The sequence below is a fragment of the Aquarana catesbeiana genome, linkage group LG11 (assembly GCF_042186555.1).
Source record: "Aquarana catesbeiana isolate 2022-GZ linkage group LG11, ASM4218655v1, whole genome shotgun sequence".
NCBI lineage: Eukaryota > Metazoa > Chordata > Amphibia > Anura > Ranidae > Aquarana > Aquarana catesbeiana.
This window is the reverse complement of record NC_133334.1, coordinates 283,331,926-283,358,407: the sequence shown is the minus strand read 5'-3', so window position 1 is coordinate 283,358,407 and position 26,482 is coordinate 283,331,926. Positions and strand designations below refer to the sequence as shown.

Below are 26,482 nucleotides of genomic sequence, written 5' to 3'. Positions count from 1 at the left end.
TCTGTGGGGTGAAAAACGCACATTTCTGCTTCTGTACTGCAAGTCGCATGTAAAAATATCCCGGATCCGCTCACGCTAGGAGTGAATGGGGCACTATTGACAACATTTGGGGGGGTCAAGATGTCAGGCCTCCTGAGTATTTGTTCCCGGTGCGGGCCGTGGTGTGTTGTGTCCCATTGGTGGGGGAGGGGGGGAGGGGTGTATTGCGTTCCATTGGTTGGGGGGGGGGTGTATTGCGTTCCATTGGCGAGGGGGAGGGGTGTATTGCGTTCCATTGGCGAGGGGGAGGGGTGTATTGCGTTCCATTGGTGAGGGGGGGGGAGGGGTGTGTTGTGTTCCATTGGCGAGGGGGAGGGGTGTATTGCGTTCCATTGGTGAGGGGGGGGGTTGTATTGCGTTCCATTGGCGAGGGGGGGGGGTGTAATGCGCTGTTTTGCTGCTTTAGTGCATCACACTGTTTCATTTTTTACCTTATTGAAGTGTCACAACATGCTTTTCATTAAACTTCATGCTGACTTGGTTGCGTTGACAGACGGTGACATGCGGCGCGGTGGGGAACAATGCAGCAGGTACCGCACATCAGAGCTGTGTTGTGGTGTGAATGGGGCACATAGAAAACACTTGCGGTGACCTGCGTTGTTCTTGTGTAAACACAGGACACTCAGTGTGTGAGCAAATCCTCCAGCCCAGTCCACACTGATGTGATTCCAGATGTGACTTGGGTTGCACAGAATCGCATGACAATGAAAACCATATTGCTTCTAATGGTGCCCGCTCAGTGTAGTATGGCTGAGATGTGACTTTGGGGGGGGGGGGTCCTGTGCTACTTTGGTGCAATGTACAGTGTGATAAACAGTGTGCTTCATAGAATATGCAAATCACAAAAAACTGCAACCACCATCACACTACATAATCGCATTGCAGAACTGCAGAGGTCCAAATCACATCCCTGTAATGTGAACATTCTGGCCTATGGAAACAAGATAATAACAGGTCAGCCATGTTGCGGCCTAGCAGGTCACAGAAGCCTTCCTCGCCTCGTCTTCTAGATTCAGCCCTCAAGGTGACTCTTCCGTCATGTTTTCCAGGTTCCCGGATAATGGCGGCTTCTGTCAACATGCAGGCAGGCGATCGGCGGGGTGCTATTTGCTTAAACGCTTTTCCTCAGCTGCATCCCAGCAACCTGATTGTGTGGCCTTCAATGGCGACAGAGCCTGATCTCCCAGGATCGGCCTCGGCCTGCAATCTACAGCCTTGTATTTCTATATCCTGATAAACCCGCAGCGCCCGGCCTCGCCCGCCCACAGATCGCCGCTGCCAAGGTTCCAGTTAACTCGCTTATCTGTACTTCTGTACTATCCAAAAATTCTTCTCTGGGTGACTGATACACTTTTACTTTTCTCAGCAGAGAGCCGCCCAGAAAAGGTCATCTGAAATATCATTTATCAGAGTCAGGGAAGGCCGCAGGAATTTTCACTTCTAGATCCAGCGCATGAATGATTCCCTCCCTCCTGGTCATCACTTTAAATTCTGGGGAATTATCTGAAATCCCCCCCAGGGTCAAGGGTGAGACCCCCCTAGGGTCAGGGGTAAAATCCCCCCGGGTCAAGGGTGAGATCCCCCCGGGGTCAGGGGTGAGAACCCCCCAGGTCAAGGGTGAGATCCCCCCGGGGTCAGGGTTAAGATCCCTCCCCCCCCCCCCGGGTCAAGGGTGAGATCCCCTCCCCCCGGGTCAAGGGTGAGATCCCCTCCCCCCCGGGTCAGGGGTGAGATCCCCCCCGGGTCAGGGGTGAGATCCCCCCCCTCCCCCCGGGTCAGGGGTGAGATCCCCCCGGGTCAAGGGTGAGATCCCCCCCCAGTCAAGGGTGAGACAGTATTGTAGGTGGGTACAGTATACAGCGAGGGAAAAAAGTATTTGATTGGCTGCTGATTTTTTATGTTTGCCCACTGGCAAAGAAATGATCAGTCTACAATTTTATTGGTCGGTTTATGATAACAGTGAGAGAATAACAACAAAAATATCCAGGAAAACACATTTCATAAAAGTTATACATTGATTTGCATTTTAATGAGTGAAATAAGTATTTGATCCCCGATCAATCAGCAAGATTTCTGGTTCCCAGGTGTCTTCTATACAGGTAACAAGCTGAGATTAGGAGCACTCTCTGTCTTCTATACAGGAAACGAGCTGAGATTAGGAGCACTCTCTTAAAGGGAGTGCACATATCCTGATTTGTCACACATGCGTGGCGTGCTGTCAGCATACATGAGGTGTGCGCACTTCTGTGTTGGTTTATAATAGAAGAATCTGTCATTAATTCTTCACAAACTGAGGCAAACCACGAATGCTCCTATAAATGGCAGGAGGGGTGATGGGGGTTCCCATTTTGAGAGGCAACATCAATATCAACTTAAAGTCGCTTTATAAAAATCATTTTATGGTAAATCTGTGTCCCATTTATATTGGAAGTTTTATTGAACCTTTTGTGTCAGGTTTTTGTTGCTTTTGTTGTGTCCCCAGTGGAGAGATTCCTCTCACTTCCTGTCCTGGTGTCACACTGATACCTACATGGCAAGTGATTGTAAGCTTAGTGATATAGGGCCTTCTTTTCCTCTGGGTTCAGATATATTGCTGCTTTCTGTGTCCCCGCGGGGGGAGATTCTCCTTACTTCCTGTCCTGGTGTCACCCTGCAGAGCAAGCATGATGCTCCTGCTTAGAGCAGACATGATGCCCCCGATGTCTCTCTTCGTGAATAAACGATGAAGTAGCAGAGATGATGGTGGTGAGGTTTTTAACGCCATGTTTGGCAGCCGGCGGTTGTCTATTGTTGTGTCAGACACCTGAATATCTGCAGAGAATGGCTGACAACTTCCTGCTTTGTTTATCTTAGAATGTGAGCGATGAGTACGATGTGTACGAGGAGCTGACTCAGACAACCATCAATATTTAATGGCGGTTCTCTGTGTGGGAGGGGAGTGGCTCACCCTTCTTTACTTCTCCTGCAGGACCCAAGCCGTAAATTGTACCCGGGGCCCTTAGATTCAGGGGGGGCTCAGATTCAGGGGGGGGCTCAGATTCAGGGGGGGGGGCTCAGATTCAGGGGAGCCCTCAGATTTGGGGGAAAGCTGTGTCAGTGAATCTGACTATCGCACAGTCTTGGTGTTCATTATCCGCCATCACATTGTGTTTTCCTGACTGAACCACAAGGCCAGCGGCCATTTTGTTTATGAAGTAGCTCCATAGAAATCATGTATTTCCTTGTTGGGGGGCCGCTGAGGGGCAGTTTGAGGGGGCCTGAGAGGGGGGGCGTTTTGCTCTGCACTGGCTGCAGATCTCCACATAACATGAATGGGAAAGGGAAAATGATCGGTTGGTTTTGGAAGGAGGAAGGAACGGCGGACTTTTTGTAGATTTGTAATAGGTGAGACATTTTCCCTCCAATTCCTGTTCCAGTCACACCACAAGATGTACAAGATGTGAGGGGAAATCTCTACAGTCAGAGGAAACCCCCTTAGGCCTTGTTTACATTTGTGTGATCGCTGTTCAGAGGGCAATTGACAGATGGTGAGGAGGTATTTTATCGCCTGCATTACCGCGGTTGCAGTGTACCCGCATTCAGGTGAGTGGGTCACGTTCGGCCGGTGGTATGTAAACAAGGCCTCAAAAAGTTGTCAATGTAAGCGGGGTCCATATTGGAGGAGGTCCTCTGATTCCTCCGGTATGGAATTGTACTGTCCCCCTTTATATTGTAAAATGCTGTGCAGCCAATCCATATATATCCTGTATTATAATAATATATATATCCTGTATTATAATAATATATATATCCTGTATTATAATAATATATATATCCTGTATAATATTAATAATAATATTCCAGTCACATCTGTAAAGATGAATCTCCTCGGAGGGGACACACAGCAATGAAAACCTCTAAATCCAGAAAAACGCACAACACTCCGTACAGAACCTCTGCCATTTATTGGGGCTCACAGAAAAAAAAGGCTCTCAGAAAAAGGACAAGTTTTGGGGCCTCACTGAACCCCCAGAGCTCAGTCTGTGACCCTGAGGAAGGTTCCGGTGTTGGTGGGGGTTCCGATGTGGGTGAAGGGCCCATTTGCTGCATTGTGGTCAGGCAGCGCCATCGTTTGGAATGGATTGGCATTACACCATTTTTTGCCCCGTTGCTCCACAAGCCACATGTTGCAGTGCGACAGTGAAGTGCGTTATATTGGGGTGTCACTGAGAAGTGCGTTATATTGGGGTGTCACAGAGAATGAACCCCACATCACCTGAGAGCAATATAGAGATGATACATTGAGGCGGAGAGCCGCCATTGGCTGGGCCCGGCGCACAGATCACGGCTCTCCACCTCAATAATTGGATCGGATGAAACGATCGTCTCCTCATTGCATTCCCCGGAGATTTGCATAATAAATGTGATAATGAAATGAAGAGAAGGCTGTGGGGAATGCGCGGCGTCGTTCCAAGTCTGAATAAATGCGGCTTAATCAATTCTCATTCCAAGTCCTTCCATTCGCCTCGTCTTCTAGGAGTCTCACTCCTCCTGCGGGATTTCGAATTTATTTACATTATGGGTGCCGCAGCAGAATAAGTGAGACTAAAAATCGGGGGGGGGGGGGAATCACCCCATTGCCTGGTAGCTGGGACATACCTGAGGGTGACACCAATAACGGTCAAATGAAAAGGCGGGGACGCGTTTCGGGCCCCCTATTCTGTAAATCTATGGACGGGCCAAGCTTTGGTCGGCCATACATGGCTTATGATTTGTCCAAAATGGGAAGAGTGGGTGGAGCTGCCGACATCTCCCGACTGATTGGTAAACAATTCAGAGGAGCCGGGCAGAAGTTCCCTGAACAGTGACTGTATCCAATCAGCTTCTCCCAATGTTGGGGTATTCAGGCAGCTGCGGGTGGGTGGCTGTCAGCATACAAGAGATTCCTCCATGGATGTCGCTCAGTGTGGAATCTTCCCGTCTATGGCCAGCATTGGGCTTCACATCTGTGCGTTTTTTACACTCCATGTAACATTACTTCCTATGAGTCTCATCTCTGCAGGTTCCTGCAATGCGCTTTTTGGAAAGGTGCCCGAGGATGTCATGTGACGTCATGGACTCTGAGTGATGATATCCTAATGATGGGTCAGCCGGTGATTCTGTGCACCATAAGAACGATCATATCGGTAGTTCAGCTGCTTGATCGTTCTCACAGGCCCTCCGGTGCTTCTCCAGGCTCGCCCCCATGCGATCAGTGAGCCAGAGAACGAATCGGTCGCCGTCGGAAATTGATCATAGAGATGTCTGGAGACCAGATGGTCCTCAGACATCTCTATGACCCTTGGAGACCCGGGTGCGAGGCTATGACATCACGTCCGGGTCGGCGGATGTAAACAAAGCCGGGGACTCGGCTGGAAAGGCCGAGAGAGTTTATTTATTTTTTTGATTTCCGTCTTTCCAGCCTGAGGGGGGGGGGGTCCTATAAAGAGGACCTGTCACCACTATTCCTATTACAAGGGATGTTTACATTTCTTAGGAATAAAAGTGATCCAAAAAAAAAATTTAAGAGAAAGTGAAAAAATAAAAGTAAAATAAACATTTAAAAAAAAAGTAAAGTGCCCCCGTTCCCGCGAGCTCGCGCACAAAAGCGAACTCATACTTAAGTCACGCCCACATATGTAAACAGCGTTCACATCACACATGTGAGGTATCGCCGCGATTGCTAGAGTGAGAACAATAATTCTAGGACTAAACCTCCTCTGTAACCCTAAACTGGTAACCTGAAAAAAAATTTAAAGCGTCGCCTATGGAGATTTTTAAGTACCGAAGTTTGGTGCCATTCCACGAGTGTGCGCAATTTTGAAGCGTGAAATGTTTGAAGCGTGTCTATTTACTCGGCGAATCTTCATCTTTCACATTATTCAAAATAAATTGGGCTAACATTACTGCTTTGTTTTTTTTTTTTTTTTTTAATTCATGAAACTGTTTCTTTTTCCCAAAAGAAAAATGCGTTTGAAAAATTCCTGCACAAACACCATGTGACGTAAAAAGTTGCAACATTTGCCATTTTATTCCCTACAGTCTCTGCTACAAAAAAAACATATATAATGTTTGGAGGTTCTGAGTAATTTTTACATGTAGGAGAGGAGACAGAATAGGCCCGGTATGGAAGTGGTTAAAAACGCATGTACACGGGTTTTTGGTGCGTCTTCCTGTATGGCATCACTTCCTGCACAGCGTCCTTTATGGCAGGATCACCAGATAAAGATAATAAAAGTGACTTTTTTTTCCAGTGAGATTTCAGTGATTGGTTGATAAATCTTCTATAAAGTCGCAGCTCAGAACTTTCACTTTTGTGATGAAAGAGATTGGATATCCTCCCCCTCCCCCTCCCTGGCTTCCATTGACTCACCTTCGCTAAGTGTTGGTTGCTGGTGATGATGTCATCCTTTCACCTGAAACAGCGGCGGGGCTGACCGAGCGACATGAGACATGACAAGACAAACACCCTGGAAGCATCTCCAGACCCGAGCAACCTGCCTGCCGCGTCCTTATAAGGAGGCAGAGGTCTCACCGCAGCCGCCCGCCACCATATTTAAAGGACATCAGTGCGTTTTTCCTTCTCTGTTACTTCTTTATTATATTTGAAGTGGAAAAAATAACATTTTGGATTTTTTGTTGTCAATATAAAATATTTGCTATATACAGCCAGGGGCAGCGATAGTCTTCATTCACACTGAGGCTCTGCGTTTCGCTTTTCTGAGGTTATCCGGGAAGAATATCCCACTTTTATGGCTCTTGGATCCCTTCCTGCGTCTGCGTAGCGTCCCCAATGTCTGTTGTTTACCCCACCACCAGATGGCACAGTTTAGCGGGTTCGTGTCGCTAGTTGTATCTTCACATCTGCCAAACCGCCCATTAAAGTCAATGTGACCGACCACAACCACGTGCCAAACACCGCCATGGCAGGTGCAGCTCAGTATAAATTCCCCCCGGGGAGGGAAAATCAGGTGTTCCGGGGGGTGGCAGAATTACCCCCCCCTCTGTAAACCAGCTTTAAACTGCCATCTGAAAATCAATCCACTGTGCCCGTGTAAAAGAAGCTTTAAAGTGGGTTTATTTTATCATTATTACATTTTCTTCCATAAATATATATACTCTATATATAAATATATATATACACACACAGTATCTGACAAAAGTAAGTACACCCCTCAGTGACATTTGTGTAAATCTTTTCTTCTCTCTTTTCATGTGACAACACTGAAGAAATGACACTTGTCTACAATGTAAAGTAGTGAGTGTACAGCTTGTATAACAGTGTAAATTTACTGTCCCCTCAAAATAACTCAACACACAGCCATTAATGTCTAAACCGCTGGCAACAAAAGTCAGTACACCCCTAAGTGAAAATGTCCAAATTGGGACCAATTAGCCATTTTCCCTCCCCGGTGTCATGTGACCCGTTAGTGTTACAAGGTCTCAGGTGTGAATGGGGAGCAGGTGTGTTAAATTTGGTGTTATCGCTCTCACTCTCTCATACTGGTCACTGGAAGTACAACATGGCACCTCATGGCAAAGAACTCTCTGAGGGTCTGAATAAAGAATTGTTGCTCTACATAAAGATGGCCTAGGCTATAAGAAGATTGCCAAGACCCTGAAACTGAGCTGCAGCACGGTGGGCCAAGACCATACAGCGGTATAACAGGACAGGTTCCACTCAGAACAGGCCTCGCCATGGTCCACCAAAGAAGTTGAGGTCACGTGATCAGCGTCATATCCAGAGGTTGTCTTTGGGAAATAGACGTATAAGTGCTGCCAGCATTGCTGCAGAGGTTGTAGGGGTGGGGGGTCAGCCTGTCAGTGCTCAGACCATACGCCGCACACTGCATCAAATTGGTCTGCATGGCTGTCATCCCAGAAGGAAGCCTCTTCTAAAGATGATGTACAAGAAAGTCCACAAACAGTTTGCTGAAGACAAGCAGACTAAGGAGATGGATTACTGGAACCATGTCCTGTGGTCTGATGAGACCAAGATAAACGTATTTGGTTCAGATGGTGACAAGCGTGTGTGGGGGCAACCAGGTGAGGAGGACAAAGACAAGTGTGTCTTGTCTACAGTCAAGCATGGTGGTGGGAGTGTCATGGTCTGGGGCTGCATGAGTGCTGCCGGCACTGGGGGGCTACAGATCATTGAGGGAACCATGAATGCCAACATGTAGTGTGACATACTGAAGAGGAGCATGATCCCCTCCCTTCAGAGACTGGACCGCAGGGCAGTATTCCAACATGATAAACACCCCAAACACACCTCCAAGTCCACCACTGCCTTGCTAAAGAAGCTGAGGGTAAAGGTGATGGACTGGCCAAGCATGTCTCCAGACCTAAACCCTATTGATCATCTGTGGGACATCCTCAAACAGAAGGTGGAGGAGCGCAAGGTCTCTAACATCCACCAGCTCTGTGATGTCATCATGGAGGAGGGGAAGAGGACTCCAGTGACAACCTGTGAAGCTCTGGTGACCTCCATGCCCAAGAGGGTTAAGGCAGTGCTGGAAAATAATGGTGGCCACACAAAATATTGACACTTTGGGCCCAATTTGTAGATTTTCACTTAGGGGTGTACTGACTTTTGTTGCCAGCGGTTTAGACATTAATGGCTGTGTGTTGAGTTATTTTGAGGGGACAGTAAATTTACACTGTTATACAAGCTGTACACTCACTACTTTACATTGTAGACAAGTGTCATTTCTTCAGTGTTGTCACATGAAAAGAGAGAAGAAAAGTCCATTCATCATTCATATCAGGTCCAGGTCAAGAGGGAGCTTATCTTACAGAGAACTATATTCCCACCTATTGGCACTGTGATGAGAAAATATGGACCCCAAAAGAGGGGTGGTGACCCCAGGGATTTTATGTGTGGGGGGGAGCCAAACAGTAAAGAAAAGTATAAAGGTGAAGGATGACAGAATTTATATAAAAATTGTAAACTTTATTCAAAATATCACAAAATGTAGGAAATTAAAAACAATCCAATGTACAGAAACTGCAAAAGATCCTTTACATACAGGTTCTACACATGAAGAACTCATACGTGAATGATACATATGGAAGATCCAACATGTTTCGGAATATATGAAACGTGAATTCCTTCTTCAGGGAATTTCCTGTGCAGTTATACAATATAATCTGCAAGTGTATAAGAAGTAAAAATATACTTAGAAACAGAGTACAAAAATCCTGGACATTTATAGTTTAGGGGGCATACAGGAGTTGGTTGGGGAAAAATGATAACTGGTAATATTGACACACCAACAAAAAACAAACTCACTTGTTACACCATTTATAGTTGTTTAGAAGAATCAAGGAGGACACAATGTTCCGAGTGTAATGCTTGCAGTATTCATCTCCCAAATTTTAGAGGTAGTGAAGGAGAAAGGATTGGAGTGGATTGAAAACTCAAACCATCGTTTGGTAGTGTTGTCCCATCTCAATATTCATGGGTAACAGCATTTGACACAGGCAGAGTCATAGAATGCATCCGGCCTATGCGGTCCACAAGGAACGGCTAAGTGGATATCTATGCCAAATCCTATGGTACAAGAATAATGCATAGTCAGATATGCTATACTACAAATGAACTTTGGTACATAAATCTATATATACAGGAAACATGGCCTATATAGAAAGTTGTAGGAGCTGGATAAACTCAATATATGCTACTTTCAAAAAGGAAGGAGGGGGAAAAGGGGAGAGAGAAGGTTTTATAGTTTTATAGAGTAAAATGCTAAATTCATATATATGGACCTATGCTCTGTTGTATCCACGAGTATGGAACTGACAGGCATGTTGACACATTATGGCAAAGAGGGGGTTTGGGGCCCATGTATAAGAAAGAAAGAAAGAAAGAAAGAAAGAAAGAAAGAAAGAAAGAAAGAAAGAAAGAAAGAAAGAAAGAAAGAAAGAAAGAAAGAAAGAAAGAAAGAAAGAAAGAAAGAAAGAAAGAAAGAAAGAAAGAAAGAAAGAAAGAAAGAAAGAAAGAAAGAAAGAAAGAAAGAAAGAAAGAAAGAAAGAAAAGAAAGAAAGAAAGAAAGAAAGAAAGAAAGAAAGAAAGAAAGAAAGAAAGAAAGAAAGAAAGAAAGAAAGAAAGAAAGAAAGAAAGAAAGAAAGAAAGAAAGAACATGATAGCCAGTGCTTACTTTGTAGTTGAGACTCTGCATACACCTGCTCCACAAGACACACCAAAGGTGTATGAGAGGAGACTGGTGTGTTGGCAGATTATAAACCAGCTGATTGCGAGGTGTAACCCGCCCATAGAGGGCGGAGAACCTCAGGGCTGTAGGTGTTTTGGTGGATCAGAGATGTCTGGGCATAGAGGGGAGGGCGGTATCAGCTAGTCCGGGGATATGCAATTAGCGGACCTCCAGCTGTTGCAGAACTACAATTCCCATGAGGGATAGCAAGACTCTAAAAGCCACAAGCATGACACCAAGAGGCAGAGGCATGATGGGACTTGTAGTTTAGCAACAGCTGGAGGTCCGCTAATTGCATATCCCTGAGCTAGGCGATACACCTCCCACTGCTGACAAGTGTCAGCAAAGGAGGTGATACTATCACCTAAAGCTCGTTCCCCCAGCGCAGTGGCGTATGATGCCACCTCGCCGGCTGGCACGGTGACATCAGACGTCCAAGCGCCGCCGACACGGAAAGAGGGACGCCAATGTAGCGAATCCGAAGGTCCGCCATCCAGCGCATGCGCGGATGACGGAGTGCAGCAGATCCCCAGGCATCCATGGTATGGCTCCACGCATAGATGTGTGGAGCCTACCCATGCCGGGGGACAACGCAAGGGCCGAAAAGCAAACCGACAGCGCCTGAATAATGCTGATTAAAATGGAAAGAAAGAGTGATTGATAATACATTGGAATATTAGATATGGGGGATCAAAAACAGGTAATTGTAATAATGAGCAAGAAAATATCAAAAGATATTGTAATGTGATGGGCAACATTGACTAATGCCGGGGTTTGCCCCCCTTGTGTTGGGGCTGTGATGGGCAACATTGACTAATGCCGGTGTTTGCCCCCCCTACCTATTGGCACTGTGATGGGCAACATTGACTAATGCCGGGGTTTGCCCCCCTACGTATTGGCACTGTGATGAGCAACATTGACTAATGCCGGGGTTTGCCCCCCTTGTGTTGGGACTGTGATGGGCGACATTGACTAATGCCGGGGTTTGCCCCCCTACGTATTGGCACTGTGATGAGCAACATTGACTAATGCCGGGGTTTGCCCCCCTTGTGTTGGGGCTGTGATGGGCAACATTGACCAATTCCGGGGTTTGCCCCCCCCTACCTATTGGCACTGTGATGGGCAACATTGACTAATGCCGGTGTTTGCCCCCCCTACCTATTGGCACTGTGATGGGCAACATTGATTAATGCCGGGGTTTGCCCCCCATGTATTGGCACTGTGATGGGTGACATTGACTAATGCCGGGGTTTGCCCCCCATGTATTGGCACTGTGATGGGCGACATTGACTAATGCCGGGGTTTGCCCCCCATGTATTGGCACTGTGATGGGCGACATTGACTAATGCCGGGGTTTGCCCCCCTATGTATTGGGACTGTGATGGGCGACATTGACTAATTCCGGGGTTTGCCCCCCTATGTGTTGGGACTGTGATGGGCGACATTGACTAATTCCGGGGTTTGCCCCCCTATGTGTTGGGACTGTGATGGGCGACATTGACTAATTCCGGGGTTTGCCCTCCTATGTGTTGGGGCTGTGATGGGCAACACTGACTAATGCCGGGGTTTGCCCCCCCATGTGTTGGGACTGTGATGGGTGACACTGACCAATGCCGGGGTTTGCCCTCCTATGTGTTGGGACTGTGATGGGTGACACTGACTAATGCCGGGGTTTGCCCTCCTATGTGTTGGCACTGTGATGGGTGACACTGACCAATGCCGGGGTTGGTGTGACAATATTGACAAGGAAAAGCAGATGTGTGTGAAGTCCTCATGACTCTGCGATCTGCTGCTTCACCTTTAATGGTTCCAGAAGTGTTCCGGGAACAGAGCAGCCTCTATTTTCAGCCTCATTCAGAATGGAAAGATTCCGGCAATCCCAGGAATTTAATGAGCAAGCAGCCAGCTAAACAAAAGGAATGGCGGATTCCTCCTGACACCCGGGAAATGCGTGTCGTCTGACGTGACTCTATGGGAGGATTTCAGGTCTGGCCGGAGTCTCATTTCTAAAAAACAGCAGGCTTTAGAGTGGTGCTCCACCCAAATGTGATCTTTTCAATAAGGTATTGTTTGCAGGTGGGGGTGGTAAAAATAGGCAGTTGAGCTGCATTGTTACCCACCTCCACTACCTCCCCCGAGCTGCAAAGATATCTAGACAGGGTTGTGCATATTCCGCAACCAGGGTACTTTGCAGAACCCCCCCCCATTGTGTTATTCGGGCAGCACCCAAAATCACCTCCTCACCAAATGTCAAATGCCTCTGAAAAGCGATCCACCACTCCCTGCTATGATTCCTGGCTGATCCCGCCTGGGAGTTCCAGACATTCCCACTCACCTTTCTTTCTTCCAGCAAAGGGATGGGACATGGAAGCTGTAGGAGGTCTTTTATTTAACACCCCCAAAGATAAAGATAAATAATGCTTCCAGGTGTATGTAATCCCAAATCTTTTTTCTTTTGGTGTGTTGAAAATGCCATGAAAGTTTTGGTTCACTAAATGCAAAAAAAAAAACCCCTGTTGATCCTGCCAGAAATTCAGCACTGTCCTGTATTGTGTGCCTTTGTTATCTCAAAGAAACGAATCCACCCTCCCAGTTCTTATCTTTGGACTACAAAACTACCATGAGAGGTAGTGGGACAGTCAGCCGTAAATGGCTGCAAACATGATTGGGATAAACATAAATCAATAGACAGACAACAAAGCTAACAAAATACAAAACAATAAATAAAAAACAAAAATTAAAAGAAACTCGATGGACTACTCGGTCTTCTTCTGCTGTCACATTTCTATGTTTCTAAATCAAACCCCTTATATTGTGAAGATAAGGGGGCGGGGGGGGGGGGGGTTAGTTTAGCAAAAGACAGCTGAGCAGGGCTGACACCATTTCTTGTGGTTACCGTCCATACAAGGGGGGTGGGAGGGTAATTATAGTTCAGGGTTAATATTTAGCCATCGTTCTGCTCAGAGGGGGACCAATGATTCCAGCAGCGGGGGAGGAGAGGGGGGGATCGCTCCCCAGGAAAGTCGCTGTAATATTCTGAGTATTTTAACTTACAGTTTCTGGGGCCCAATTTAAAAAAATCTGTTTTTTATTTCCTCTTTCATGAGACAAATGGCAGGCTGTGTGCGGGTGACAGGTCCTCTTTACATTCTTCCCCCGGCTGGTGTGTGTACAATGGGCCGGAGCCGTGTTGTTATAGAAGGACATGCTCTGCTTCCTCCTCACAGCTCCACATACAAGAACGCGTCTCTATTCACGCTAAACCCCCCCCCCCCCCCCACCTGGATCTTCTTACCTTCTTCTGTGCCGCCTCCAATGCAGCTCCATTACACTTTGGTGTGGGCCTCACAAAGCCAAGACAAGTGGCGTATTGTCAGCCAATCAGCTCCGGTTACAGCGGGAAGCTTTGAGCGTCCCATCGCGGCAGCTTGGATGTGACGGTACGTCGATGGTGGCGCTATCAGATCACCTGATTTCACACCACCCTCCACACCTGCGACTAACTCTGAGATTTGTGAGGGAGATCATAAGAAGCCATGTCTGTGGCCGCCCCTGTTCCTAGGCCCAGAATGGCATTTTGGCAAAGCCAGCATTCGCCAAAGAGGTTTCTGTACTGCTGGGGCCACTGTCAGCGGTTCTGTTCTTTTATAGTAAATGCATTTCCAGGTTCTGTATCTCATAGTGCTTCAGAGGTGGGCTTTTCGGCTCTCGTTGTACCTTCTCAACCGACTTAATGGTTGGGCTGTCCCCCTGTTTTTCTGGTCTATCCCCCTATACCCTGGTCTATCACCCTATACCCTGGTCTGTCCCCCTGTTACCCTGGACTGTCCGCCTGGACCCTGGTCTGTGAGACTGTTTCCCTGGACCCTGGTCTGTCCCCCTGGATATTGACCCGTTACCCTGAACTTCTCCCCTGGACCCTGGTCTGTCCACCTTAAACCCTGGCCTGTCCCTCTGTTCCCCTGGACTGCTCCCCTGGATCCTGGTCTGTCCCCCTGGACCCTAACCTGTTCCCCTGGACCCCGGTCTGTCCCCCTGGACCCTAACCTGTTCTCCTGGACCCTGGTCTGTCCCCCTGGACCCTAACCTGTTCCCCTGGACCCCGGTCTATCCCCCTGGACCCTAACCTGTTCTCCTGGACCCTGGTCTGTCCCCCTGGACCCTAACCTGTTCTCCTGGACCCTGGTCTGTCCCCCTGGGCCCTAACCTGTTCCCCTGGAACCTGGTCTGTCCTCCTTTGGACCCTGACCTGTCCCCTGGATCCCCCTCCTTCACACAGCACACAGGAACAGAGCCGAGGAAGTCAATCACAGTCTGTGTGCTGGAGATCCCTCCCCTGTCACCTTTTTATCTCTGGGTGTCAGGAAAACTTGTCAGAAGAGACTCATGCAGATATCAGAGGAAGGAGGCAGCAGACAGAAATGACACACAATGTCTGAGGTTTACAACCACTTTGTTTGTTTGTTTCAATAGGCAGACTCTCTCCTGAATAGGCTGAAAACAATACAGAATGCGTTTTCTCTTTGCTTTTATTACCGATGTAAGATCGGGTTTAGGATAAGCTCAGCTTCTGTTATTTGTTGTTTGTTATTGACATCTGCATCTGACTTCCCGTTCATGGAGCACAAAGAGCTGAACATTAATATTTCATAAGAGAAGCAGCTAATTCCATCCTATACAAAGTGTTCCAAGTATTGTTCTCACCTGTAGACTGAAACATCACAAAATATTACAGAATAGCGCCCCCTGTGGTGGGATTGCCTTGTTTCCTTTATTTACTATGTTTGGAAATACACTACATGGCCGAATGTTTGGACACCTGACAACTCTATGAGCTTGTTGGAGATCCCATTCCTAAGCCATGGCCATTAATATGGAGTTGGCCTCCGCATACTGATGTTGGATGAGAAAAACTGGTCACAGTCAGCATTCCAATTCATCTCAAAGGTTCTCAGTAGGGTTGAGGTCAGGACTACAGAAGCCTCCACTCTCTTAGGAAGGCTTTGCTCAAAATTTTGGAGTGTCTCTAAGAATTTGTTTGATCATGGAAACAGAATTTGTGAAGTTGGGTATTGATGTTGGATGAGAAGACCTGGCTCACCATTGGCATTCCAATTCATCCCAAAGGTGTTCAGTAGGGTTGAGGTCAGGGCTCTGTGCAGGACACTGGAGTTCATCCACCAAACTGGTCACAGCATGTCTTTATGGAGATGTTGGTTGAGAAGACCTGACTCATTCCAGTTCATCCCAAAGGTGTTCAGTAGGGTTGGGGTTAGGAGATTTTGGAGGGTGTCTGTGGCAATTTATGCCATTTGTGAGGTCAGGTACTGATGTTGGATGAGAACACCTTGCTCACCATCGGCGTTCCAATTCATCCCAAAGGTGTTCAGTAGGGATGAGGGTAGGGCTCTGTGCAGGACACTCAAGTTCCTCCACTGCAATCTGGTCAAACTATCTCTATATGGATTTGGACATTTCATCCCAAAAAAAACATGTTTTTTAATGGCCATTATTATGAAGGGGTCTATGGTCATTAATATTGAGTTGCCCCCTTTGTGACAATAATGTCCTTCGTTCTTCTGGGAAGACTTTCCACAAGATTTTGGTGGGTATCTGTGGCAATTTATGCCATTTGTGAGGCCAGGTACTGATGGTGGATGAGAAGACCCTGGCTCACCATCAGCATTCCAATTCATTTGGAAGGTGTTCAGTAGGGATGAGATCAGGGCTCTGTGCAGAACACTGGAGTTCCTCCACCAAACTGGTCACAGCATGTCTTTATGGAGATGTTGGTTGAGAGACCTGACTCATTTCAGTTCACCCCAAAGGTGTTCATTAGGGTTGGGGTGAGGGCTCTCTGTGGAGGCCATTAACATTTATCGTCCAATTTATCCCAAAGGTGTTCGGTAGGGTTGAGGTCAGGACTCTGTGCAAGACACTTGAGTTCCTCGGCACCAAATTGGTTACACCATGTTTTTATGGGGTTGGCTTTGTACACAGGGGGGCACAGTCATGGGGGAACAGAAAAGAGTCTGCTCTAAACTGTTACCACAAGGTTGGAAGAGCACAATTGTCTACAATGTTTTTGTATGATGGAGGATTACCAGGACCCTTCACCTGAAACTCAATCGTTTGGAGGGCTTCGCACATTCTTTGGACCATATACTTAGGTGTGATGGTCATATATCCAAAAACCTTTGGCCATAGGTAGTAGGAAGGTAGTAAGTAGTAGAAAAATACATGTTCACTTGTATATATTTATGTCACTACATTTGGTACAAGTACAGGTACATTTTAAACAAACCCATCACTTACAGAAAGTAACAGGAGACCCTAAAAAGTTCTTTGTATCTTCCTGAGCGGCTGTAGTCAGTGTGGAGTTGTCCCCCATGGACGGCTGATCTCTGTTTATCTTTGGATATTGGTGGTGGCTACATCTTAGCTATAAGTTTGCCATAGGCCCTCCATGTAAAGAGCTTCCATAGAGAAGATTCATTATAGTGAAACCTCCAGATCCCCGGAGGGAGCGGGTCCCGAGAACACCCTCTGTTTTCACCCAACCATTACATTTAAATGAAGAGGATTAGCAGAGAGCACAAAACACAAACAACCCTTGTAATCCTTTGATTTGAGGGTATTAGACGCACTACGTAGGTAGACCTCATCAGATGATGGGCTTCTTCTTTAAATTGGTTTCTTTTGTAGCTGCCATATGTTGGATTTTATCTTTAACTTCCCAGGTTGTCACTTCAGCTAGAACACATGCTATACTTACCAAAGAGGAAGCCCATTGAGCGTAGGTTCACATTGGAGCGATTTGGCATGCAATTTGACAAATCCACATGTCAAATCGGCGGCTATTGCCAGAAATGGCACGTCCGAATCAGTGTGACGCCGCACCGATTCCCAAAAGTAGTCTCTGTAGTACTTTTGGCGGCTTCGGGTGCGATTTCAATAGACATCTGTGCAGGAACTGGGAGACTAGTCAGGATCGAGGGAAAGATGAATGCAGCAATGTACAGATATCCTTGATGAGAACCTTCTCCAGAGCGCTCTGGACCTCAGACTGGGGTGAAGGTTCATCTTCCAACAGGACAACCACCCTAAGCACACAGCCAAGATAACAAAGGAGTGGCTCCGGGTCAACTCTGTGAATTTCCTTGAGTGGCCCAGCCAGAGCCCAGACTTGAACCCGATTGAACATCTCTGGAGAGATCTGAACATGGCTGTGCACCGATGTTCCCCATCCAACCTGATGGAGCTTGAGAGGTCCTACAAAGAGGAATGGGAGAAACTGCCCAAACATAGGTGTGCCAAACTTGTAGCATCATACTCAACAAGACTTGAGGGTGTAATTGGTGCCAAAGGAGCTTCACCAAAGTATTGAGGAAAGGCTGTGATACCTATGTACATGGGAGGAGCCTGTGATACTTATGTACATGGGAGGAGCCTGTGATACTTATGTACATGGGAGGAGCCTGTGATACTTATGTACATGGGAGGAGCCTGTGATACTTATGTACATGGGAGGAGCCTGTGATACTTATGTACATGGGAGGAGCCTGTGATACTTATGTACATGGGAGGAGCCTGTGATACCTATGTACATGGGAGGAGTCTGTGATACTTATGTACATAGGAGGAGTCTGTGATACTTATTGTGTTACATTTATTCATAGATTCATTTATATATTTACCCTTTTAGATATGTGGTCAGTAAATGCAATGATTAAAACACACAAAACAAAGAATGTAATAAAAGAGATTTACTTAGCTTCGATTAAAGATGTATTACAGATGTTACAATACAGGATAAATTTAGCATTCAATCCAGGGAACCTCTCAACTTCTGAGTTTTCAGATAGTTCTGGAAGCCGACAGTCCAAGATCTGGGACCTCTTACGTCCTCAGCGCAGTTCGCTCCTCTGCTCTATTGTCTGACTTTATAAAGGCTGAATAAGGCGCGAAAAGCTGGTTTTGTCTGGTACTAACAAAGCCTAACCAGAGAATGGTTCAGAGACAATGATCCTCTGTGAATGACCATCTGTTAGCTCAGAAACATACATTTTACATATATAGAAATATATATATATATATAGTAATCACCTTAAAACTATTACTAAGTTTCTTGTAATTCAATAACTAAAGTTACACCCATACTACACTTATGTACATGGGAGGAGTCTGTGATACTTATGTACATGGGAGGAGCCTGTGATACTTATGTACATGGGAGGAGTCTGTGATACTTATGTACATGGGAGGAGTCTGTGATACTTATGTACATGGGAGGAGCCTGTGATACTTATGTACATGGGAGGAGCCTGTGATACTTATGTACATGGGAGGAGTCTGTGATGGGAGGAGTCTGTGATGGGAGGAGTCTGTGACACTTATGTACATGGGATTTTTTCATTTTTTATTTTTAATACATTTGCAAAGATTTCATACAAACTTCTTTCACGTTGTCATTATGGGGGATGTTTGTAGAATTTTGAGGAAAATAATGAATTGAATCTATTTTGGAATAAGGCTGTAACATAACAAAATGTGGAAAAAGTGAAGTGCTGTGAGTACTTTCCAGATGCTCTGTATATATATATATGTGATATGATATATGTGATAATCACACATGGTGACCTTTGTGGGGCTCTGATGATCAGGCGGACGGATTCCTGGCAGGAATTTGGAGGTGTTTGTAATGGACGGGTCTCGGCTTGTGTACCTGACATGGGGCACACCTCTCGCCTGATAACACAGAGCAGCCTCAGGACGCTCACGTGATTTTCATTTATAATTAACAGGAAGAATTTGAAAAAAACAAAAACCTCCTTTAGTTTTCTTTTCTGTCCTTTCAAAGGTCATGAAATAATTTAGGTGATTGGCTGGAATCCATCAAATTATATTGTTTTCCTTTTTTTGTTTTAATATTTGTATTGCAATTTTAAGAATGAATAGAGAACCGCAAAGAGAAATCCCCTTGCTGGGGGAATGATGAACGTTTGGCAGCAGGACAAGCATTAAAAAAAAAAAAATGACTTTAGATGCTTCTTCACACATTCTCCCTCCATTCTTTATACTGTATATGAAGAGTTTGGTGTAGTGGCGCTGACATATACCATGAAACAGTTTGTTTGTTATACCAGCTGTGACAGTGACATCTGCAGGAGAGTTGTGGTACTGCATGTAGTAGCTAGTATACTAAAACTGTTTGATACACAATATTACCAAAAGTATTGGGACGCCTGCCTTTACACATATATCACCTTTAATGACATCCCAGTCTTAGTCCGGAGGGTTCAATATTGAGTTGGCTCCGCCCTTTGCAGCTATAACAGCTTCAACTCTTCTGGGAAGGCCGTCCACAAGGTTTAGGAGGGTGTCTATGGGAATGTTTGACCATTCTTCCAGAAGAGCATTTGTGAGGTCAGGCACTGATGTTGGATGAGAAGGCCTGGCTCACAGTCTCCACTCTAATTCATCCCAAAGGTGTTCTATTGGGTTGAGGTCAGGACTCTGTGCAGGCCAGTCAAGTTCCTCCACCCCAAACTGTTCCCACAAAAGTTGGGAGCATGAAATTGTCCAAAGTGTCTGACCTCACAAATGCTCTTCTGGAAGAATGGTCAAACATTCCCATAGACACCCTCCTAAACCTTGTGGACAGTCTTCCCAGAAGAGGTGAAGCTGTTATAGCTGCAAAGGGCGGAGCCAACCCAATATTGAACCCTCCGGACTAAGACTGGGATGTCATTAAAGTTCATGTGTGTGTAAAGGCAGGCGTCCCAATACTTTTGGTAATATAGTGTATACAGTAAATGGGTGTGTGTGTAAATATATATAGATATATATACACAAACGCCCTGCCCATACCCTGACACATGAATAAACTGCGGTGCTTCCATTTTGTAGGGCGTTGTGTTTATTAAAAACCAGGACTGCTTTGCAATTCTTATTTTTAGTAAATGGAACTGCTAATCCTTCCAGTGTCCGCCTTGTAATTAGAGCCGTGGCACTTCACGTGGAGTAATGAATGGGCCGGTTCTGGGAGGGGGAGGTGCGGGTTTCAGGGGAAAACATTGCGTATTAATAGAAGCGCAGCACATGGCGCTGACACGCCGATCGCCCGGATAGATCTCACAGATCGGCTGCATCACATCAACATTTGTTTTTTCATCATATATAATAAAGTCAACATCAAGAATGATTGCATTGATTTTCCTCCTCTTATAATTCCTCTAGAGACATCGGGGTGGATTTACTAAAAGCAAATAGACTGAGCACTTCGCAAGAGCAATTGCTCCAGAGATTAGTAAATGAGGGGAAGCTCTGCTGACTTCCATCATCCAGTCATGTGCAAGCAAAAGTGCTGTTCTTTTTTTTTGTTTTGTTTTTAACTTTCTTTGCATTGCTTGCAATTTGATTGGGTGTTCTTTTCAAAGTGAAGCTTCCCCTCATTTACTAAGCTTTTGCGCAAACACCCCGCAGAGAGCGACTGCTCATTAGTAAATGAGCCCCATAAATTGCAGATCATTAGAAATAAAAGGGTCATATGAAATAAGTACTTAAATTACTGTGCATCAATAGTCTTTTGTTTTGTTTTTTTCTTGGGGGGGGGGTTCTTGTTGGGGAGATTCCTCTTAATTTGCTGTTCTGGAGACATGACAGGAAATGGAAGGAAATCTCCCCAGAGTGAGAGCGGATGTCTTCACTGGACCCCCCTCCCCCCCGTATTCCTGTTCTGGTGACAACTGTAATCATTTGGTTGTCCCCCCTCACCTCTCCGCCCTGGTGACACACCGGGCAAATACAGGGGGGGGCGGGAGTATCTCCGGGTGGGGCACAGATAGCAATAAAAGCCTGACAGAGGCCTAACCCTTACCCTCTCTATCAAAAAGTAAAAAAAAAAAAGGTTTTAGCTTTGGATATAAAATTCCTATTCTACACAATATTCATTTTAGTGAATTGAACATTTTGAGGAGAAGATACAGAATTGAATAGACGTGACGGATGGTGTGGTGGTGGGATGACCTCAATGCTCACACCTCCCCCTCTTTTATCTTTCAGTGGACTTCATTACCTGCGGCCTGAAATCGAAGGTACGCTATGAATCCAAAGACTCTCACTTTGAAGTTCAGGCTGACGGCTCCGTCGTAGTGAAGGAACATCTGAAGCTTCATGGACACAAAGAGTTGGGTGTTGTGGCATTGGAGGGGAAGAATGTGCTGACTGAGACCACCGTGATACTGAGAAAACGCCACCCCCACCACAAACAGGTGAGCCTCCTATATACGGGGCAGGTAGGTCAGGCTGTATGAATGATGGGGGTCTTCCTTCCATGTCTCTTCCTACCTCCAATAATACCATTGGTAGAGGAAGTTCCAGACTGAATGGGGCTTATTGATGCTGAAAATATTCTTCCTTAGCTGTACAATGTCGGTGGGGTTGGGGTGTACATAGAGTCAGGGCAGCTGTAATGGGGCCCGGGTTCAGTTATACCCCAATATACCCTTTACTGTGAACTCACCCTGAGAGGTGCTGGACTGTCCACATAGAACCACACAGAGGAAGTACCGGCAGGTCCAGAGATACTTCTACATGTGTCCTCTGTGGTCAGTCATGGAATCTGACTCAAATGATCGAGCCTAGGGGACCCATGGGTCTAAAGCAGGGCTCTCAAACTGGCAGCCCTCCAGTTGTTCCAAAACGACAAGTCCCATAAGGCATTGCAAGGCTGACAGTTACAAGTATGACTCCCACAGGCAGAGGTATGATGAGACTTGTAGTCTTGCAACAGCTGGAGGGCGCCAGTTTGAGACCCCTGGTCTAAAGGCATTGTGCTCAGGTTCTCTTGCATAGCTATACTGTGGAAGATCCATCCAGTCATGGGAAGAGTCATCATCCAAAGAGAAGACCACAGTGGAGGACTCGCTCCGAGGCCACTTCTGTCTGTAGCTGTGCAAATAGTATATGAAGGGTTCCATGACTTGAGTAGATGACAACATATGGAAACTCATATCTAATTGATAATACTAATAAAGCAAAAAGGAAAAATGTTTATGTACATCTCACAGCAACTTGCATTGATGGTTAATCTGCTGGCATCTGCAATCTTTAGATTAACATTCCAAGGGGACATCAACCTACATTCCACAATACACAAGCTCCCAGCCATCAAACCACGCGGTATCTGGGAGCTCGGGATTCCACTAACGGTCAGGAATCAGTCATCCTGGTTTCCGATCATGTGATCAACATAATAGCCCATAATAGCCATGATGAGGTGATCACACGAGGTTTGTTTGTAAACCTTGGAAGCCGCAGCCGTCATTGTATTTCCTCCCGTGTGCCAAATTTGGTTGGGGCAACAAAGAAGGATTTAAGGTCTCATTCCACCAAAAAACTGCTTTGTGTTTTACAGGATTTGTTTTCAGAGACTTCTAACACAAGTCCCCAAGGCTGGTCATCTCAGGGAGGACTCGTCAAGGGTTTCCATTATTCCTGTTGGGCCATCTATTTATTTCAAGGTGTCAGGTCAGAGAGTAAGGAGCCCCAATGGGGAGATGTGGTGGCCGGAGTCCTAGAATGATATAAAAAGAAAGCAAAATGAAATGTCACCTTCGGGTGGATCTATTTAGTTAGTAGTTTTAATTGATTGATTGTGACTGTTTTAATTGTTTGTGTCCTCTGCAGGCTGAACATTCACATCCATCACATGAGCTTCGGAGGCAGAAGAGACATTTGCTCATCCCACCAATTTATTGCTCTGAAAATGAAAGAGGCCCATTTCCCAAAAGAGTCGTTCAGGTACCTACAACACCAACCTTTCTCCTTCCGTACAGAATACATCATATGTTGGCTTATAGCACAGAGTGCTCAGCATGTCCTCCTTCTGTGTCGGCAGAGCCGGCCTTGTGCCGCACTGTGCATTGTATATATGGCCCAAATTTTGAGGACAGTTGACCATGATAGTTATGGAAATTTGGATTTTCCTTTCCAAAATCATGGGCAATAATATGGAATTAGCCCCACTTTACTACTTTAACACCCTCTGCTTTTCTGGGAAGGCCTTCCACAAGGTTTTGGAGTGCCTGTGGAATGTTCTGCCCATTCAGTAAAAACAACATTGTGAGGTCAGATACTAGTATTGGATGAGAAGACTCACAATTGCTGTTCCAATTCATTCCAAAGATGTTCAGTAGGGTTGAGGTCAGGGCTCTGTGCAGGACACTTGAGTTCCTCCACCCATCACACCTCTATGAGCTTGTTGGACATCCCTTTGAGTTGCCAAAATTTGCCTTTCTGAGTTACCCGGGTTTCTACCCATTGTAGCTATAACATCCTGCACGCTTCTGGGAAGACTTTCTACAAGATTTTGGAAGATATCGGTGGGAATCTGTGCCTGTTTATGAGGTCAGGTACTGATGTTGAATGAGAAGACCTGGCTTACATGTTGGGCCTAACATTGGGCACCAGAAAAAAAACTTGACTCCCAATTGGTACTCCAATTCACCCCAAAGGTGTTCAGTAGGGTTGAGGTCAGGGATCTGTGCAGGACACTTGAGTTTCTCCACACCAAACTGGTCAAACCATGTCTTTATACAGTTGCCCCCCCCCCTTCTTTGTGCCTATAACAGCCTTCCCTTCTCATGGAAGACTTTCCCCCAGATCTTGAAGGGTGTCTGGGGAATTTGTGCCCATTAGTGAGGTCAAGTACTAATGTTGGATGAGAAGACCTGGATCGTCCCAAAGGTGATCAGTAGGGATGAGGTCCGGGCTCTGTGTAGGACACTGGAGTTCCTCCACACCAAACTGGTCGCACCATGTCTTTATGGAGCTGGCTTTGTACATCACAGGGGACAGTCGTGCTGGAACAAAAAAGGGTGTTCATCAAACTGTTACCATAAGGCTGGAAGAGCACAATTGTCTACAATGTCTTTGTATGATGGAGGATTAACAGAACCCTTTAGTGGAAACGCCCGAACTCCATCATTTGAAGGGATGTCCACATACATTAGGCCATATAGTGTAGTTGTGGTTAATGTCCACAAACTTTTGGATATATAGTATAGTGTAGTCACAGTTTAGGAGCAATCCTTCATATCCATCCATGGGCCTCAGAAAATTAGGAAAATAAAAGTATGATGTGGGGACAAGGATAGAGCAAAGTTAAGAATCATGAAAATGAAGAAGGAGCCTCCACCCATCTAAAAAACATAATCGGGACTTATGTGCTCATACATATGCTGTACATATCTGTATGGATGTCACACCACTTCCTCAAACTCAACTTGTCCAAAACCGAGCTTATAATATTTCCTCCCCCACGTGCCTCTTCCCCTGACTTGTCTGTCAAGAGCAATGGCAAAACCATCCACCCGTCCCCCACATGTCAGGGTTCTAGGTGTTATCCTGGACTCTGAACTCTCCTTTCAGCCCCACATCCAATCACTTTCCAAAGTTTGCTGCCTCAACCTCCGCAACATCTCTAAACTACGTCCCTTTCTAACCAACGAAACCACAAAGCTCCTGATTCACTCCCTGGTTATCTCTCGCCTTGACTACTGCAACTCAATCCTCATTGGCTTACCTTTAAATAGACTCCTCCCCCCTTCAGTCCATCATGAATGCTGCTGCCAGACTCATCCACCTTACAAACCGCTCAGTGTCTGCTACCCCTCTCTGCCAATCCCTCCATTGGTCTCCATTCAGTGTCTGCTACCCCTCTCTGCCAATCCCTTTATTGGCTACCACTCGCCCAACGAATTAAATTCAAAATACTAACAATAAGTTACAAAGCCATCCACAACTCTGCCCCCAGCTACATCACTAACCTAGTCTCAAAATACCAAAATACCAACCTAATCGCCATCCAAATTTATCCACCTTTAGGCGATCCCTGAAAACTTTCCTCTTCAGAGAAGCCTATCCTGCCTCCATCTAACAACTGCACTATTTTCTCCATTAGCTCATCCCCCACAGCTATTACCCTTTTGTATAACTTGACCCTCCCTCCTAGATTGTAAGCTCCAAGGAGCAGGGCCCTCTGATTCCTCCTGTATTGAATTGTATTGTACTTGTACTGTCTGCCCTAATGTTGTAAAGCGCTGCGTAAACTGTGGGCGCTATATAAATCCTGTATAATAATAATAATGTGCCTTTATGAAAGCTTATTGCTCTTCCCATTTCCCATATTCCTTCCTTCTAGGTCAAGTCCAGCTATGCAGGCCTTGTGTTCTACAGCATCACAGGCCAAGGGGCCGACTCTCCGCCTGTGGGGACTTTTGTCATTGAGAGGAACTCTGGATGGATTAACGTGACCCGGGCTCTGGACAGAGAGACTATACCCAGCTATACGGTAAGCAAACATTTTATCTGTTAACTAATGCTAATTACCTCTGAGACCTGCCTGTCTGTGCCCAGTCCAATTTTGCCCGCTCATACATCATTGTGTCATGTGACTGACCAGCTTTTTATTACATTTTTAAATATTGTATCAATTATATTTTTACCTGTTTTAGCCTTTAAAATATTTATACGATTATATAACTCTTGTAAAACATCATGGTCATCATTTATTACTGCTAACCTATACAGTGATATTAACAAGGGGGCCCCCAGATCCCGCCCCCCCCCATGTGAATGAGTATGGGGTACATAGTACCCCTACCCACTCACCAAAAAAAGTGTCAAAAAGTAATAAAAACACAGAGACAGTTTTTGAAAATTCCTTGCTGGGATCTGGGAGCCCCCTTGTTAAAGGAGGCTTCCAGATTCCGATAAGCCCCCCCGCCCGCAAACCCCCATAACCACTGCTCAGGGTTGTGGGGAAGAGACCATTGTTCCCATTGGGGACAAGGTGCTTTGGGATGCAGGGGGCACAACCCCCATGTTGCGGGCATGTGGCCTGGTATGGTTCAGGGCCTTCACACCGTTTTTTTCTTTAGTATTTTTTAAATAGCTGGGTGTCGGCAATCGCACCCATGAGTCAATTTAAATGTGATTTTTTTTTTCTTTAGAAATGTCATTTTTGCTGCAGAAGGTTCTATGCATGCTACAGATGCGCCACTTTACAGGCAGACAAAGGGGACCCCCCAGGCACTATATTTAAAGGAATTTTTCATTTTTATTGTTGCATTTTAAGCATCATCACTGCTCCTGAAAAAACTTTTGTTTTTTTAAAAAAGTTTTTTGGATTGATACATGTCCACCAG

The 26,482-nt window shown here is 45.9% G+C and overlaps 1 protein-coding gene and 1 long non-coding RNA gene across 2 annotated transcripts in view; one reads left to right on the top strand and one right to left on the bottom strand.

Annotated features, from left to right (window-relative positions):
- Positions 1 to 26,482, top strand: part of LOC141112871 (cadherin-1-like) — a 76,661-nt gene that overhangs the window by 12,041 nt on the left and 38,138 nt on the right. Inside the window, exons 3-5 of the mRNA XM_073605975.1 lie at positions 21,336 to 21,544; positions 22,962 to 23,075; positions 25,477 to 25,626. Of these exons, the coding sequence (XP_073462076.1) occupies positions 21,336 to 21,544; positions 22,962 to 23,075; positions 25,477 to 25,626 (473 nt within the window). The remainder of the gene's footprint in view (positions 1 to 21,335; positions 21,545 to 22,961; positions 23,076 to 25,476; positions 25,627 to 26,482) is intronic.
- Positions 8,990 to 10,328, bottom strand: LOC141112872 (uncharacterized). Its single transcript, XR_012236654.1, has 3 exons — positions 10,218 to 10,328; positions 9,350 to 9,610; positions 8,990 to 9,207 (listed from the first exon to the last, which is right to left on the bottom strand). It is a non-coding gene; the product is annotated as an uncharacterized lncRNA (long non-coding RNA).